The sequence below is a fragment of the Scheffersomyces coipomensis genome (assembly GCF_036884675.1).
Source record: "Scheffersomyces coipomensis strain NRRL Y-17651 chromosome Unknown DFJ63scaffold_6, whole genome shotgun sequence".
NCBI classification, from domain to species: domain Eukaryota; kingdom Fungi; phylum Ascomycota; class Pichiomycetes; order Serinales; family Debaryomycetaceae; genus Scheffersomyces; species Scheffersomyces coipomensis.
In genome coordinates, this window is record NW_027042897.1 from 275,587 (window position 1) to 293,934 (window position 18,348).

General features: G+C 31.3%; 8 protein-coding genes across 8 annotated transcripts; 4 read left to right on the forward strand and 4 right to left on the reverse strand. All coding sequences in view use genetic code 12, as the record gives it.

Moving 5' to 3' along the window:
* Nucleotides 1–67: 67 nt before the first annotated feature.
* On the reverse strand, nucleotides 68–1,393 carry ECM42 (glutamate N-acetyltransferase; the record flags this gene model as incomplete). The annotated part of the gene is made up of 1 exon (XM_064908444.1): nucleotides 68–1,393. The coding sequence occupies one exon, from the start codon at nucleotides 1,391–1,393 to the stop codon at nucleotides 68–70; it is 1,326 nt and encodes a 441-aa protein (XP_064760320.1).
* Nucleotides 1,394–1,606: 213 nt separating this feature from the next.
* Nucleotides 1,607–5,485, forward strand: DFJ63DRAFT_289445 (uncharacterized protein; the record flags this gene model as incomplete). The annotated part of the gene is made up of 1 exon (XM_064905229.1): nucleotides 1,607–5,485. The coding sequence occupies one exon, from the start codon at nucleotides 1,607–1,609 to the stop codon at nucleotides 5,483–5,485; it is 3,879 nt and encodes a 1,292-aa protein (XP_064760321.1).
* Nucleotides 5,486–5,537: 52 nt separating this feature from the next.
* DFJ63DRAFT_212509 (uncharacterized protein) lies at nucleotides 5,538–6,834 on the reverse strand. Its single transcript, XM_064904059.1, has one exon. It carries the CDS (start codon nucleotides 6,725–6,727, stop codon nucleotides 5,591–5,593), a length of 1,137 nt encoding a protein of 378 aa, XP_064760322.1. The 5' UTR covers nucleotides 6,728–6,834; the 3' UTR covers nucleotides 5,538–5,590.
* TRS33 (Trs33p) lies at nucleotides 6,723–7,694 on the reverse strand. The gene has a single exon (XM_064904056.1). The coding sequence runs from the start codon at nucleotides 7,654–7,656 to the stop codon at nucleotides 6,943–6,945; it is 714 nt and encodes a 237-aa protein (XP_064760323.1). The 5' UTR covers nucleotides 7,657–7,694; the 3' UTR covers nucleotides 6,723–6,942.
* A 2,239-nt stretch (nucleotides 7,695–9,933) lies between these two features.
* WHI3 (mRNA-binding protein) lies at nucleotides 9,934–12,261 on the forward strand (the record flags this gene model as incomplete). Its single annotated transcript, XM_064906418.1, has 1 exon — nucleotides 9,934–12,261. The coding sequence occupies one exon, from the start codon at nucleotides 9,934–9,936 to the stop codon at nucleotides 12,259–12,261; it is 2,328 nt and encodes a 775-aa protein (XP_064760324.1).
* A 353-nt stretch (nucleotides 12,262–12,614) lies between these two features.
* Nucleotides 12,615–13,653, forward strand: DFJ63DRAFT_320369 (uncharacterized protein; the record flags this gene model as incomplete). The annotated part of the gene is made up of 1 exon (XM_064907178.1): nucleotides 12,615–13,653. Exon 1 carries the CDS (start codon nucleotides 12,985–12,987, stop codon nucleotides 13,648–13,650), a length of 666 nt encoding a protein of 221 aa, XP_064760325.1. The 5' UTR covers nucleotides 12,615–12,984.
* Nucleotides 13,654–15,410, reverse strand: DFJ63DRAFT_320370 (uncharacterized protein). The gene has a single exon (XM_064907179.1). It carries the CDS (start codon nucleotides 15,239–15,241, stop codon nucleotides 13,904–13,906), a length of 1,338 nt encoding a protein of 445 aa, XP_064760326.1. The 5' UTR covers nucleotides 15,242–15,410; the 3' UTR covers nucleotides 13,654–13,903.
* Nucleotides 15,411–17,195: 1,785 nt separating this feature from the next.
* Nucleotides 17,196–18,044, forward strand: FMP45 (Fmp45p; the record flags this gene model as incomplete). Its single annotated transcript, XM_064906419.1, has 1 exon — nucleotides 17,196–18,044. One exon carries the CDS (start codon nucleotides 17,196–17,198, stop codon nucleotides 18,042–18,044), a length of 849 nt encoding a protein of 282 aa, XP_064760327.1.
* Between the last annotated feature and the right edge of the window lie 304 nt (nucleotides 18,045–18,348).

Below are 18,348 nucleotides of genomic sequence, written 5' to 3' on the forward strand. Positions count from 1 at the left end.
CAAAAAAACGCGTATATAAAATTATCTATGATGAGTTTTTTTATTTTGTACGATTTATATCTAAAATCTAAGATCTATAATCACCATTAATGGTAACGTATTCATGAGATAAGTCACAGGTCCAGAATTTGGCTTCTTGACCACCTCCAGTACCTAAATCAATCTCAATAACCAAATCTTCAGCTTCTAAGATTTGTGATGCTCTAGCTTCATCAACTAATTCTGGTTCTCCATCAATTAATAAATCTAATTTTTCAGATCCATCACTTGGAATGAATGATACACTGGTTCTGGATGGAATGATTGATTCAGAACTAGTAACATTGGAATATCCAATGGCACATAAGATACGTCCCCAATTGGCATCTTTACCATACATGGCAGTTTTAAATAATGATGAATTAGCAATACTTGACGCGACAATCTTAGCATCTTTATATGATAAAGCATCTTTAACTTTAAGTTCAATGAATTTGGTGGCCCCTTCACCATCTCTGACTACCAATTGAGCTAATTGTTGAGCGAAATCAGTGATTTCACGTTGTAATATTGAAAAACTTGTAGCTGAGCTGGAAGAACTCTCAATTAATTCACCACCAGCAGCACCATTAGCAATAGCAACAATGGTATCATTGGTTGACATATCACCATCAACAGATATACTATTGAAAGATCTATCAACTGCGTATTTTAAGATTTGTTGAAGAGCACTTGGAGTAACTGGTGCATCAGTAACGAAGAATCCTAATAAGGTAGCCATATTTGGACAAATCATACCTGCACCTTTACATAAACCAGCTAATGTATAAGTAACTCCGTTTAATTCAAATTGTTTAGTGACCAACTTTGGGAAAGTATCAGTGGTACATATAGCAGTAGCACAATCAATCCAATGTTGATGAGTATTACCTAAATTAGTTAAGGCTAATTTAGGAATTCCTGATAAGATATTATCAATTGGTAAATTATTACCAATTACCCCAGTTGACATGACTAAAGTTGAATTACTAGAGTTTTCCAATACCGAATCAGTAACTATAACCATATCTTCAGCATCTTTTATACCTTGGGATCCAGTAACAGCATTAGCATTTCCACTATTGGCTACTAATGAATTGATACCTTTACCCTTTTTTTCTTTAATGATTTTGGATGAAACTTGAACAGGAGCAGCTCTGAATTTATTAGTAGTGAATACAGCTGCTGCAGAAGCTTCCTTACCAAATTCATTCTTTAAAAGAGCTAAATCTAATGATTTCCCATCTTTCTTGACTCCAGAATGGATCCCCCCTACCACGAACCCCTTTGGATAAACCCCAGTTTTAGGAACAAATCTGGCAGCTTTATCAGATGCATACCGAACTGATTGACGAACTATACTTTTGACATACATTATTTAATTGAAAGTTCAATCAATTAGCTTCAACTTTGATAAAATTGATGTATATTTTGACATTTTCTTATCAATTCTTGATGTCAATTTTGAGATTTTTCAGTCATAATGGTATATACAGGAAATTAATTTTATTATATAGAAATTTTAAATTTTGCACTTTTTCAGCTTATAGCCATTTAGGATAAAATAACTAGTAATATCAAATGATCTATGATTTATAAGAAGGCTGCCTCGATACGAATACCGTTGTGGATAGCGTCGAAGAGATTTACTAGTGTGGTTGCAACATCTTCAACTTCATCGAATGTAACTCCATCTCACTCATCATTCCAATATGGCCCGAGACAAGATAGTATACTAGATTCAACTCCATTTGAAATATTCAATGAATTAGAAGATAAGAAGCCTTGGACTAGAGGGAGTCATCTAAAAAGTAGTATCCTAATCAACAATTTCATCCAATCCGTGTTTAATAATGATTTCAGTAGATCAAGTTCACTCCTAAATAAATTATCCCAGAGAATGGATCAATATAATAATATCCATATGGATAATTATTACTCATGTATGATGTTATTGCTATCTAATGCTTTATCCAATCATAAATCTATATCAATCCATAATATAAAGACTCTTATAGGTAATTTGGAAGAAGCAAGAGCGAAGATATCCGATCGAAACGATATTTCTGAGTCAGTAATAGACTTGGATTTACAAGTTAAAAATAGTCTAATTATAGCATTGTTATATGCCTTTTCAAATGAGAAATCGATTCATCAACCTATGAGAAGAGCCATAGCGACATACATCAAGAAGAATATTAATAGTTTTAAAATATCATATAAAGATATTTGTGGACTTTTAAATAATAAGGTTTTAGTGGATGCTTTTATTGAAGTTTCAAGACTTACTGGAATCAAGATGGATTCTACTTTATCCTCATTAGTACGACAGTTTGAAGGTAAAGAAATTGATAACATTAAACAAACAGTTTCTATAAATGATTATAAAGACCATAATGGGTTTATAAGTTTTCATAGATTGTGTCTATATCTACAAGATAGTAGATTTACCCAGTATGATCAAAAGAATGGAGCTAAGTTGAAAATGTATGAAATTTATGATGACTTGAAACAACATGATCCTAAAAAGGCGGACTCATTCTTTAATGAATATTCTCATTTTAACGAGATTAGACAAATTAATGTTGAATCTAACTCTCTTGATTTAGTAGAAGATTTAGATTCCACCATAGTTACAGAAGAAAGCACAAGAGAAACCGATTCTCCTAAGAAATTAAGTTTCAGAGAAGCAAATGCACTTGATTTCAGAAATGCCAATGCTGCTCTTTTAAATGACTGGTTAGATAATAGTGTCGAACTTTTATATGAAATTACAAAGAAACTAAACAGATATGATCAAGAAGGAGTTCGTGGAGGATCAATACTAACAGAAGATGAAAAAGTATTATTAAGATCAGTCAGTTTTCTTAATATTCTTCCAAAGAAGTCGTTGGTATTGTTGGTTATTTCAAGTTTATTATCTCAGACTATGTCAGCTGAAACAGGATATGTTAAAGTACTGGCCCTTACCCAGACTCTATCCTATTCATTCAAAAGACTTTTGTACAAAGAAAAATCACTTGAATCAATAAAGAAACCATTACTTCACTTTTTTGATGAAGAGAATCATGGAATTCGATTATTCTCCATCTTATTAAGAATGATCCTTAAAACTTGTAAGATAGATTTACCCGCTGCTAAATTCAATGAATTAAAAGAATCTTGTGATTTATTAGGAGTTAGAATCAAACCTGAATTTTATCCTGATGAAGATGAAAAAGCTCAAGCCTTTTACCATCGTCTTATTCAAGTAAATAATGATAGAAGATTGGGTGTCATTGAAATTCATCCATTCTTATACGATCAATTGAAACAATATACTTTCATTACTCATAATAGATCATTTTATTTCCCTATGATACATCCACCTAAACCATGGACTTCTCCCACTGAAGGTGGATACTTACTAAACAGTAAACCAATAGTCACTACCAGAGATATCAATACCAATATTGCCTATTTGAACCGAGCCCATAAAACCAACCAGTTGGATTCGATATATGAAGGTCTTAATTTTTTAAGTCAAACTACTTGGGCCATAAACCCTGATGTATTGGAAGCGTTCAAACGAGTCATGACCTATGACAAAGGATTCCTTAAAATTCCTGTCCCTGTGGAGTTCATGAATAAAGATAGTGAGAATTTTCATGAGAAGAAAACTAGAAGGCTTGAATATGAAATGTTATTGGAACTTGCTGAAACTTTTTCTGAAAATGGTGAAATGATATACTCACCTCATAACGTTGATTTCAGAGGTCGAGCCTATCCAATGTCATCAGCCATGAATCATTATCAAGAAGATCTGGTCCGCGGGTTATTAATGTTTTGGAAAAGTGAGCCATTAGGTAAAGATGGTTATAAATGGTTGAAATCTCAATTGGCCAGTACCTTTGGATTTGATAAGTTATCCATGAAATCAAGAGTTAAATTTGTGGATGATGATATGCAAAGGTTTCTCCAGATAGGGAAGAATCCATTTGAAAGTGATAGAAGTTGGATGGAAGCTGATAAGCCATTTCAAGCTCTTGCATTATGTATTGAATTATACAAGATTGATGAATTTATGAAATCTGGTGGGAATGTGGAAGAATACCGCAGTCGAATTCCAGTTCAACAAGATGGATCCTGTAATGGGTTGCAACATTATGCCGCTTTAGGAGCTGACAAAGAAGGTGGCGAAGCTGTTAATTTGGTCCCCCAATCAAATATCGAAGATAGAGGTGATATATATGTCACAGTTCGAGATATAGTTGAATCACATATTCGTGAAGACGGTATATCGGGAAAGGTTTCACCAGAATTTGCCGAAGCAGCTATTCATGTCCTTACTAGAAAATTAGTTAAACGTACAGTAATGACAACTGTTTATGGTGTTACTGAATATGGAGCCACTTCACAAATTGAACAAGTTCTCAGAGAAACTATTGACAAGTACGATTTAAAAGATGAGGACAATCCTGTTCCTTATAATAAACATGTTGAAATAATCAGAGTTCAGAAATTTAAGATGGCTCGTTATATTGCAAAAATCATTCTTAATTCAATATCAAGTTTATTTGTCCAAGCTCAAGTTCTTCAAGAGTGGTTAACTATAAATACTATCAGAGTTATAAATTCCTTCGATCTTCAAACAGTTCAATATTCCATGTCTAAGAGAGGTCGTGGTAATGAAGTCTTTTCATTAAATCATACTTATAAACCTATGATGTGGACTACATTATCAGGATTCCCTGTGGTTCAATTATATAAACAGACAAAGGTAACCCAAATTCCCACTTCATTACAAAGAATAGCTATATCGAGACCAGAATCAATCGCTCCGATTAACAAGACTAAACAAGTCAATGGAGTTGCACCTAATTTCATTCATTCCTTAGATGCTATTCATATGCTTATGACTTGTAAAGCAGCTGAAAGTGCCGATATGACATTTGTTGCAGTCCATGATTCATATTGGACTTATGCCTCCCGAGCTACTGAGTTGGCGACTTTATTAAGACAAGAGTTTGTCAGATTGCACACATCGGATATTATTGAACATTTAAGAGAAGATTTGATATATTCAACGAGACATTCATATCAATTAGCGTGGATAGATAATCAAAGCTATCCTGAATTAGTGGATCAGATCAAGAGTTTAAGAGAAACTTATGAATTATCAAGTTATGTTGAGAAATGGAAGAAGAATGATAAGATATTATATCATGAGTTACAACTGATAACCAAGGGCGAAGATGATAATCCAATGTCGTTGGTTAAACAATATGATCCCAAACTTTATTATCAAAAATCACCAGCAAAAGCAATTTTCACGGAATATGGATTTTCATTAGATGATAATCAAATCCTTCAAAAATCAAAATTAACTTTCACCCCTGTATTAGTACCTGTTCGAATTTTAGATTGTCCTAAAAAGGGGGAACTAGACGTTTCCGAAGTATTGAAAAGTCCTTATTTCTTTTCATAAAATTAACCTGTAAATATGTGTATTATTATTATTTTTTAAACTTATATATATATATAAATACATAGACATTTGTATCATTAATAAAGAATATGGTTTATATATTCCTTAATTCTCATCCATATCTTGGATCATTTTCTCCAATTTTCCAAACACTTTATCTCTATGGATGGCCATTGGATCATGTTCATCAGAAGCAAAGAAAGTATTTCTTTTAAAATTTGAGTTCATTTCGTCATCATTATCATCATTATCTTCATCGACATAGTAATTATCATCAGGTAAATAAGAACCAGCATTTTCAAACCCATCTAATTCACTATCATCTAATCGATTGTCAATATATGATTTACCAATCTGTTCATTCTCATATTCTTCACCTTCATCATCATCATCAGGATTTTCCGTAAATGAATTAGTTTCACTGAAAGCTCCTGCATCTTCATCAGTAGGATAATCATTTTGATAAAAATCTTCAGCATTGGAATCTTCATCATCAGAGAATGCCGTAGCAGGCATGGTAGTATCATCATCACTTTGATAAAGATCATTAGGATCATCATCATCGAAAAATCTTATATATCCAATTTGAGATTGAGGGTGATTTGCCGAAGTCAAAGGTATGGCACTATTCAATTGATAGACATCATAAACATATTCTGAAGCTTCATCATCATTAGATTTATCGTCACCTTGTTTAGGCTCTTCAGTGGTGGTGGTAGTGGTGATTTGTTGACGTACTTGAACTGATTCATTAAAACTAACTTTATGATTTCTAGTTCTTCTCTTTCTAGTAGTATCATTAGTATTACTTACGGTTAACATTGAATTGACCATATCTGATAACTCATTAGGAATGATTGTATCTTCTTCAGTTTGATTTTTAGGTATAACGAATTTTCTTTTCCTATCATGACGTAAATTCATCTTCAAAACTGAATAAAGTTCATCATCTTTAGTAGGAGTATCCAGTACTTTTGTATTGATACTTTCTGATAAAACAGATTGTAAAATAGTTTCATCCCAATCATCTTTACCTAATGTATCAGTTCTAGTCAACGTAAAGATAAGATTTAAATTCTCTCTTGAATTGGACTTTATGGGTGTACTTATTGGAGATTGGATTGGAGTTGAAGGTTTCGAACGTTTTGAACTTCGTTTATCTTCAAGAATCAATGCTTGAAGAGGATCTTGATTTCGTTTCCTCTTGATCCTAAGGATCTTAGGTGGGATATTTGTTGGCATGATCCTAATTTACTAATAGTTAAAATCAAACAGAACAACACTTTTGATATCTATCATAACCTCATTTTGTAAACAAAAACATTTATGCGTGATAGTTTAATTTTTTTTTACAGTCAAGATATCATAAAATGGGTACGGCTTTATTATACAATAATATACAAGAATTGAAAGGATATACAATGGTATATAATGATGCTAGGAATGGAATTTATTGTCTAATTATTAATTGAAGTATGAATATTAAACGTTACAGCAGGGAATTGAGTAATTTCAGCAGTTACATTTGATTCAATCCCAAAATTCAGTAATATACCTCTAATGATTCCACAAGGTAACCATAAATAAACTTTAGATTTGGATAAGGTATCATTAATACCCTTTGCACTATTTAAATTGGAGATTAATTTATAATTACTATCGACCAATACAAATGTCCCTCTATGATTAGTACGTAAATTATCCATTTGTTTATTATATAAACATTTCCAAACATCTCGACAAACGAATTTCATAATATCAAGGATATCTACTATTTTAGTACCATTATTATTACTTTTATATAATAAAATTTCAGCTAATTTGATTCCTAAGTTATATCCATAACTTTCAATTCTTAAGGTTACTTCATCATTATTTAATAGAGATGAATCTAAGACATGAACTGTACCAGGAAGATCCTTTGGAATTGATGATAATTGATGATCTAGAGTGGTTGGTTCGTCTTTATCTGTGAATAATGATGATGTATTTGTCGATGTAATTTTTGTTGTTGTAGAAGCGGTAGATGCAGCAGTTGAAGTTGATGTTGAAGGTGAGGAATCAAGTAATTTATGAGATACCCGAATTGAAGTCGGTACTAATTCTTGAAGTAAATAGTATAAACTACTACTACTAACATATGTCTGACTATCTAATATATCTTGAGTCATGATTAATAATTAATATAGATGAATTGACTATAGAGATTAGTATAACAATCTGATAATAAAGAGAGTTAGAGGGAGATCAAAATACATCAAAAATACATGTCCTGTATATAGAGGGCTCACGTGGAACCCAATCACGTTCCAAATAGCGTGACTACAAAATGTGCCGGTGGCAAAATTCTTGTTGCCTTAGTTAATGATGGAATTTACTTAGAACTAACCGTATTTCCCATACTGATAATGGTTACCACACGTAGTTTTTAAATATTTTTTAAATTTTTTATTTATTTTTGTTATAGTTTCCCTATTACACATGGGTAAACTCGATTATGTAACCGAATACTCGAATTTGATTGGTTTAAAAATGAGGTTTGACCAGCAAATAAATGATTCCTGCATATAATCAATAGGGCAAAAAAAAAAAAGAAAAAGAGAAAAAATTTTTAACGTCTTACTGCTGCTATTGCTGGTACTACAATTAGTTCATGCTTAAGTTTGCTTAGCATTTTCGTCAGTTTCTATTCTCCCTAAATTTATTACTTACCATTTCTCACTTTCTCACTCCTTACCCTCCTTCCTCACCCCCTCTCCCTCCCTCCCTGTCACTTTCCCTCTCCCTACTATATTCAAGCTTAAGTTTCATGGTCATTTATTTTTTTAGGGGGTCAATCTCAATTCCCACCTTTTTTTTAAAAAGATTTTTTCTGTTTAAGCTAGCTTCAATTTAACCATTTTTGGGTTTAAGTTTATCGAGCTAATTAATTAATTAATTATATTAATTAAAAACCGTAAACGTTATATGTCGAATTGATCATCATCATCGTCATCGTCACCATTGTAATAGACCATACATGAAGTATCTTGAGAGTAATAAACAGAGGTTAACTAACTATAATAATAATCTGATTCAAAAATCTCTCTAAGTCTCTCTCTTTCTCCCTAGACTGATTTCTCCCTTAAATTGTCACCACCAAAAACAAACTTGTGGTCTTCTTCCTCCCTCTTTAAATCTAGTTTACGATAATGATAAACCACAATCAATCAATTCATTACAAACCATTGTATCATTTATTATACTTATCGTTATCTATACACGTTATACACTCTGCCCTCGTGCTATAGCATATCTCTATTTATCTTTGTACCATTCTTTTTATCATTGCGGTCATTCCCATTCTCTCTCTCTCTCTCTCTCTCCCTAAACTTGTCTCCCTCAAGTTTGACTTGGTAAAATTTACTGGTTGTCAAAAATTTAATTGAGTATACTTTCCTGCATATAAAACCCACTTCATTTTTTTTTTTTGTCACTAAAAATAAAAATAAAAAAAATTCTGATTATTAAAAAAACGACTTCAAAATTTAAACTTATTCATTTACAACAACTTATCAATCATATCATATCCAATCCATCTTAGATACTTATCAATCCATCAACTATCACCAATCTTGGTAATCATCCGATTCATCCTTAACTATCTCCTCCATTCAAACCTCCTCACTTTAATCTCATTCCTGCACACCATAGTTTGTGTTACATAAACTTTTGTGTGTTTTGGTGTTTTTTTATATTCTTATTATAACTTATTATTCATATCGTATTACAAGGTATTGATCAAGCTAATTACCTTGTTTACATCCTTCATTGACATATACATCCTACACAATCACATCTTTCTTTACTTGTTCAACCCTCCTCCATCATCCATCCCCTTTGTATTAGTGGCGGAACATTAAACTAAACAAAACAAAACGAGAACGAAGCAGAATTATCTAAACCGTTTTCATTCCTTTTAAGATTATTATAATCAACAAGATCGTTTTTTGAAGAATTGAAGGCAATCAATCAATATAAGCCTGAAATACATCGTTTAACTCCATATTCAATTCCAAACAGAGAATAAGGATTCAATAACGCGTTCAAATATTTTCCATATTTTATCATTTCTTTCCCATTTACCGTTACCCACAACCATTCCAACTAGTCATATTTTAAACATAATAAATCATAATCATCTCATCATACCATCTCATTCCCTAAGCATAATATAATATTATATCATATTAACGAACATTTTTTCCTTGCATTATTCTCCATTTCATTACTTCATTATTTTTAAACGGCGGTAAGGCATTTAACATATTCATTATCATATCATTATACTTTTTTTTAAAAAATAAAGAAAGAATTATTACTATATCTTTTCATAATCATTTGTACTTTTCATTTTTTAAACGGCAAATTTCATTCTTTTCAGCATCTAATATCTTTTTACATCAATCATGTCTTCTGAATCTAATTTAGGTCAATACCATCATAATTTGCCATCCTCAAATGGTTCTATATTATCATCCAATCAAATACCCCAACAACAGCAGCAACAACAACTACAACAACTACAACTACCTAACTCATCATCATCCCATCCTATTGGTCCACCCCCTCCTTTGTTAACCAATAATTATCAATCTGTACCTCCAGCGCTTACATCTCCAACTTCTGCATTATTAGTCCTTAGTAATATTCCACCTGATTTAACTCAAAGAGAAGCAACTATAATATTCTCCTTAGTAATTGATGAAATTATAAATATTGAAGTTAAAGATTATAGAATATTTGCATATTTTAAAAATATAAATACTTGTTTAACAACTGGAAAATTAATTGATGGGAAATTTATATTTGGAAATGATTATCCTCCAATTAAAGTTGATTATGATAATAATCCAATGTTAAATAATAATTCACCTCAAAATTTACATAATACAAATAATGCATTTGGAAATTTAAGACTTTCAAATTCAAATATTTCTCCTCCAAATTTATCAAATCATCCTCAAATTCATCATCAACCTTCAAATCCAAATATATCGTTATTAAATGGATCTCAACAACAGCAACAGCAACCTCAACAACAACAGCAGCAACAGCAACCTCCTCAACAGCAACAGCAACAGCCTCAACAACAACAACAACAACAACAACAACAACAACAACAACAACAGCCTCAACAGCAGCAACAGCAAGGCCAACCTCCATTTGATAATTTCCAAAAGAGACAATCAATTGGAAATCAAAGATCAAGATTTGTATTTAGTGATCCATTTGCTGCCAATCCAGGTTCAAACCAAGTACCTCCACCTCCTCAACTTACTCAACAGCATTCTCAATCTCAAATTCCAACCTCTCAATCGTCACAACCTCAACCACCACAACAACAACAGCAACAACAACCTCAACAACAACAAGCACAACCTCCTCAACAATCAAATTCTCAAGAAGGTCCATCTCAAAATCAACCTGGTCCGGTAAATACAATTGATTTATCTGATTTAAGTGGTAAATCAATTTTATTAATGGAATCTCAAAATGATGCTAGAGAATATGAAAATTTGGTTAGAGATCCATGGGGTTCAGGTTCTTCAGCATCTGGTAATCCTGGAAGTACCTCTCAACAACAACCACAACCATCATCTCAATCGATTGGGTCTAATCCTCAAACTCCTGGAATTTCATCGCATAATACTTTTGATTGGAATAATAGTTCAAATACTGGTAGTGGAAATGCTTATGATAATAATGGAGCTGTGGGTCCAAATAATAATGGCTCATCTATTAATGGTACTGCTAATCCGGCTTCTGGTCAACCTGATCGTAGAAGAACTTCTTCAGCATTCTTTAATACTAATCAACCACCTTTATTACCATTAACTAGTACTCATCCTTCTGCTCCTTCATCAAGTTCACAATCTGTTCAAGTACAACCAACTCCACCAACATCAGCACCTACTACTACTTCTACTTCTAATCAATCGATCGTTAGTTCTTCCACTGTTGTTCCTCAAGGTCCTACTGCTGCTGGTTTATTGGCTGCTGCTCAACAAGCTCAACAACAACAATCTCAACAGCAACCACAACAATCATCTCCTCCAAATGCTAATGTTCCATTAACTATGGCATCTGCTTTGTCTGCTGCTGTGAAATCGTCTGCTCCACAACAATTACCACCACAACAGCAACAACAACCTACTACTCCTCATCAAACAGCTGCACCAGATAAGGATATTCCTGATTTATCATTATTAGCTAGAGTTCCACCTCCTGCAAATCCTGCTGATCAAAATCCTCCATGTAATACCTTATATGTGGGTAATTTACCTCCTGATGCCACTGAAGCTGAATTACGTTCATTGTTTGCCCCTCAAAAGGGATTCCGTCGTCTTTCTTTCCGTACTAAACAATCAACTACCGGTCCAAATACTACTGCTGGAGGTCATAATCATGGTCCAATGTGTTTTGTTGAATTTGAAGATGTAGCACATGCTACAAGAGCATTAGCTGAATTATATGGTAGAGCATTACCAAGACCAAATGGAGGTAATGGTAAAGGAGGTATTAGATTATCATTTTCTAAAAATCCATTAGGTGTTAGAGGACCAGGAAATCCAAGAAGAACTTCAACTAATCAAATTCCAGGTACAACTGGTGGTATTATTGGAGGTAGTGGAGTTTCAACTGGTCAACCTCAACCACCATCACAGCAACCACCTCAACAACAAGGTCCTGGTACAGTAGGTAATTATGGATACCTGACTTACAATCAAAAGTAGGTTTTTGTATTAAAAAGAAACAAAATTTGTCATTATCATCGTTTAATCATTGTAATTATTTTTATTATTATCATTTACATTTATTCTTTATATTTTTATCAAATCTCATCATCATCTTCATCATCATCAATCATGTTCATAATAATCTAACTTAATTTACCTGATGGTTCTTTTATCAGCTGTGATCAATTCTGTTAATATGTTTATTTTTATTATTATTATTATTTTATCAAATCATTGTTTTATCATTTCAGTTTTCGATTCTGTTTGTTTATTATTATTATTAATATTTGTTTATTCCATTCTTCGTTTATGATGTTTTTTATCTATTTTTTTATACTTTGTTGAGTCATTATTATTATTAAACATTTTAATCTAATTCCCCTTACACACTCATATTTTATTATTATTATTATTACTATTGTTATCTCTCATACGTTTTTTAGTTAGCTTGATACTGTATTATTTTCTTTTTGTTATTATCTCATATATATTAAAAAAATATATACCTCATATATTAGTCGTTTTATAATATAATCAATTAATCCATTGTAGTGTGGTGATTTTTTTTTTTGCGGTCAAGCCCAATTTGGAAATGTATGGAGAGAAAGTTTAAGGAGGAGGAGGAGGAGAATGTGGACAATTTGAAAAATGATGTATAACACCATTTCACTTCTTTAACATCATATGCTAGCATATTCACAATATTGAATTTTAGACATCATGAGTGGGAATAAGAATTCAGGAGGTAATCAATATAAGAAAGATAATACCATTCATTTTGATTCTTCATCTTCTTCATCTCATTATAGTGGTACCAGTGTGGTTAATTCTCGATCTAAATCAAATCCAAATTTATCATCAGGGATCAATACCAATTCAAGTTTCAAGAGAAGTAATAACTCGAATAATGGTGGTGGTGGAGGAGTTGGATCTAGTGGTGGATTAGGGAGGAATAATTCTAATTATGGCAATGTTCGAACTTCATCAAGTGGATCGAATAGTGGTAATTCATCAAGTGGAGGGAATAATAATGGTGGAGGATACTACAATAAGAATAATAATTCAGTCTCATTCAACACTAACAAGAAGAATAACAACAACAATAACAATAATAATGTTTCTCCAATGGTTAAAAAAGTGATTACTAAATCAATTGCCATTCAAACTGAAGATGAAAAAGTTGAAGATATTAGCATTGAAGAAAGTGTTAGTGATGATAATGATGATAGTTTAGATACTTCAATCACTACTTATTCGAATTTACCTGATTTAGATGAATTCATTAATCAAGTGATTAATAATGATCATATTAAATATACTAATTTACAACTGAGTATTAATCAAGATTTACAATACTTATCTACATTTAAGTTTGACTTAGAGTAGGGAGTCTGATGATGATAAATATTTTTTTATTATATTCTGACATGTCTAAAAGAGAGAATATATACCCATTTTAAATAATAAATAATTGTATGTAAAGGTTACGAGGTTAAGAAATAAATGATTGCAAATGTAAGTGTAAAATGTAAAATGTAAAATGTAAATGTAATAGCTGAAGGAATGACTGTAAATTGTAAAAGGAAAACACCACCCACCTCCCGGAACTGAAAATAAAAACCTATAGCCTAATGTGAGTCTAATAACTCTTCTTTTTAGTTAAATCAACTAAATCTTTAGGATTAGCGTAGACTTGACTTAACCAAGTTGAATCTAATAATGATTGACATGAAGATCTTAATAATGGATTTGGATTCAATAATCCAAGAATATGTTCTCTCGAATCATAATGAATCGATTTAAAAAGACTCATTACAGGATTATTACTAGAACTATTATCATTACCATTAGTATTTAAATCCACTAATAATTTTGATAATTGAGATGATGATTGAGGATAATTCTTTTGGAATTTGATATATGAGATGTTTTTAATATCATTGATGTTTGAATTATTCCAAGGAGATTTCATAAGATAAATTTGGAAATAGATTATTCCTAATGACCAATAATCTAATGCTTTTAATAATTGATGATCATTTTTAATAATGGATGTAAAGAATTCATCGATATTGAAATCAGATTGTGAATCTTTGATTTTTTGTTCAATAGTATATAATTCAGGAGCTTTAAAACTATTGGTACCACAATAAATTTCATCCACATTTTCAATAAGATATGTTTGATAATCAATTGGATTATTAATATTTAAACTATACCCAAAATCACTTATTTTTATAATTCCATTATCATCAATTAAACAATTTTCTGGTTTTAAATCACGATGAATTATTCCTTTTGAATGTATATAATTGACTCCTTTTAAAATTTGTTTAAATATGGAATCTTTCATACTGGTAGTTATATCATATTTCCCTCTTCTTAAGATACTTAAATAATCCAATAAATCACCCATTTGATAATATTGAAAGATTAATGCTAACTCAGTTGATTCAGGTGTTGTAGCAATATCAAGGATAGTTGCGATATTTTTATTATTACTTGAACGTTTCATATTATTATATTCATTAAGGACTAATTTATGATAATGATCTATAGGATATTTTTCATTACATTTAATGAATTTAACAATCAATTTAGATCTACGATCTTTATCAGTACATTTAATAACTATTCCATTAGCTCCTTCATATATGGGATCTTTTGCACTTTTAAAATAATCTTGATCAAAAGATTTAGAAATAGAATCAAAGGTAGCGTCAAGATGGTCACCAGTAGATTTTGTAGATGAGTTGGTGATAACTTTATGAATAGCAGTAGTGGTATAAGATGATATATGATGAGTACTATTGTTTGAAGATGATGGAGACATCATACTTGAAGTAGTAGATGTGATTACACCTGATTTAGGTGATGAGGGGGGTGAAGATTTAAGTTGAAGATCGAATAATTCACCTCCATCTCTTAACGTCCTTGGAGGTGAATGAGTTGTTGTGAATAATGATGATTTGATCATATTAACGTGATGTTGGTAGTTGATAAGTTGATAAGGGTAAACGGTTGTAAAGGTAAATTGCAAATTTGAATTGATTGATTGATTGATTGGTATAATAATATTTTTTTATGGTGAGGATACAACAGAGTTAAAAAGTGTTGTTGTAATTCATAGTTCACTAGACTTTCTGGTCAAGTGATACTGTTGTCATATATATAACTGAATGAGTTGATTCGTTTCCGATTATCAGAAATGAAGAAATATATATAGTAAAATAGATCAATAATGATATAATGATTATCGTTCTCTTTTCAAATCAGAACTACCACCTTCTGATTATTTTAAATATAATTTTATTTCAATCAATCAAACAGAAAAAAGAAATAAAAATTTTAAATTTTATTTAAAAATCGGTTATATTCCGCAACTTTTTGCCGAATGGGGTAAAACATCTACGCCGCAATACTAACCCCAACCCCTCATCACGTATTAACCTGCTAACTACTATTATAGACACCCCTCCTAACCATAACCAATTAGTTAGTCCATTTAATAGAGGGTTACTCACCTCAAACCTCTCCTATTTTTTTTTGTTTTGTTTTACTAGTTAGCTGTGGTGTCTCTATGCAGGTACACACATAGTGTACAGTTTACATATTATGGGGTTTAGTCATATTCTGTTATACCCACCCACCCATCAAATTAAGTGGAGTATACATCAGTGTAGCTCTACCCACTTTTATTCAAACTTTTTCAAATGGTGGGGATACAAAGTATATCAATGAAGGTAAACACAATATTTGATCAATATCAATTCAAAACCAGTCAAGACAAGAAAATAATATCATAATTACAACCGGTAATTATAATTTAATTTTAGCGTTTAAAGTTTTTCATTGGTGGTGCAATGTTTTAACGGAGCACACCACTACTAAAATTAATCAACTTTAATCCCTCTAATAAACCTATGTAAATGACCAACTAACTAACCATTACAGTTTGTTATCACGTTCATCTTGTAATTTGTAGTATGAATTAATATTATGATATAACCGATATTAAAACTCCGTTCAATTGTACCTGAGAACCTAACTACTACTTACATCATACAAATTTTAGAGGATCGGTTAATACTAAACAATACTCCGAAGATCTCACATAATTAGTTTTTCCATCCATACTTTCCGAATTACACTAGTAAATTTAAAGTTAACTTTGCGATGGATATTACAGCGGCTGTTCACTAAATAAGGAAACCCCTTATTCTATATTATGAAATCTCAGTCACCAAATTCAAAACAGCAGATATTAGTCCTACTCTATCAATTTTTGAGTGATATAAAGGATAAATTCTTTTTTGGTCATTTACTCTTTCCTAATTGGGAACATTATGGGGAGAGACTCAGACAAGGAGAAAAAAAAATTAATATAGCACAAAAATAAGTCAGGCTATAACCCAAACAACCCTTTACATAAACAAAATAAAACTCCTATTACTATCAAACTTTTAAACAATGTAACACACATTTATGATAGTATATAGTAAAATTAAAAAGAGGGCTTGCTTTGTTTTGTTTGCTTTTATATTCAACTTTGCTAAATTTAGTAATTGGAATGAATGAAGTTTATTTTTTAATGAATGAACAAAACAGCAATGATTGTTAAAATTTTCAATCTCTATATTACAGTAATATACATTAAATGATCATTTCATCAGCCCTGTCAAATAAATTCAATTTAATTAATAAATTTAATTAAAATTGCATTAATTTTTGTTCTGGAATTTTACTTATTTCTCTTAAGTAGGCTGTTCATCTCTTTTGTTATAGTGTGTGTCAGTTTTCTTGTCATAACGTCAGTAAGTCATCGATTTCAATATTCTAAATTATAAAAACTTCCAATTATATAAACCTCTATCAATTCAATTTCAATCCCTATCAATTGAACTCCTCAACACAATCAATCAATTAAAACCATGCTTAAAGGACTATTTACCTCATTCTCATTCCTTTTCTTATTAGGAGCAGGACTTCTTTTATTCTTAACCAATTTAAATGGTGGAGCAAATTCATCCGTTTTAAGAAGATTCTATTGGCTTCAAGTTGATACAAGTGGAATATCAGGAATTTCAGAATCCCCAATTCGTTGGACTCTTTATAATATTTGTCAAGTTGATGGTAATAAAAATACCAATTGTGGTAAAACAAAAGCAGCATTCCCTTTCTCACCTGCTGATAATTTTAAAGATGCATCAAGTCAATTACCTCAAGATTTTGTTAATAATCGTGATACTTACTTTTATTTATCAAGATGTGCTTATGCTTTCCTTTTAGTTGCTTTAGCATTCACTATTTTTTCAATCATTATCTTTATCATTACTCCATTTATTAAAGTATATGTCATTACTCCACTTTTCAATTTCATTGCCCTTTTATTCGATGTTGCTGGTGCGGCATGTTTAACTGCTGCTTATGTTAAAGGTAGACGTGAATTCAATGACGCTGGTCATACAGCTAAAATCAATGCTTTATCATTTGGATTACTTTGGGCTTCAGTGGCATGTTTGATATTATCATTTATAGGTACTATATTTTATTGTGTCCTGCATCGTCGTTATCCAACTACTACCACCTATGATCCTGCAACTTATGATAAAGAAAATTTCAGTGATTCATCTTATCAACATGCTGGAGTTGATGAAAATACTTATGTTAATGATGAAAATCCAACTGTACCTGAAGATTCTGAACCTCAACCTGATACTTCAGCCGGTAATTTTAGATTCTTCAGAGTTAATAGGAAAAAACCTGAAGTTGAAGTTTGAGTTGATTTTGAAATCAAGTAAGTCAACTACTCAATGATATTTAACTGTATTTAGTTGATATCTCACTACCCTTATCATTTTCCGCCTATTCTATGTCCGTTACTTTTGTTGTTTCTTTCTTTTGTTGTTCCTTATTACTTTATGCTTGTTTGACTTGGCTTGGTTTTGGCTATATTGGTAATATTATTATATCCATCCATTTGTTTTTGATAATTAGTTAGTTAGTCAGTTTATTTATTTATTAATCTAATTCTATTAATAACGTATAATCTCTTTTTATAACAAAGTCTAATTTATGGTTTAT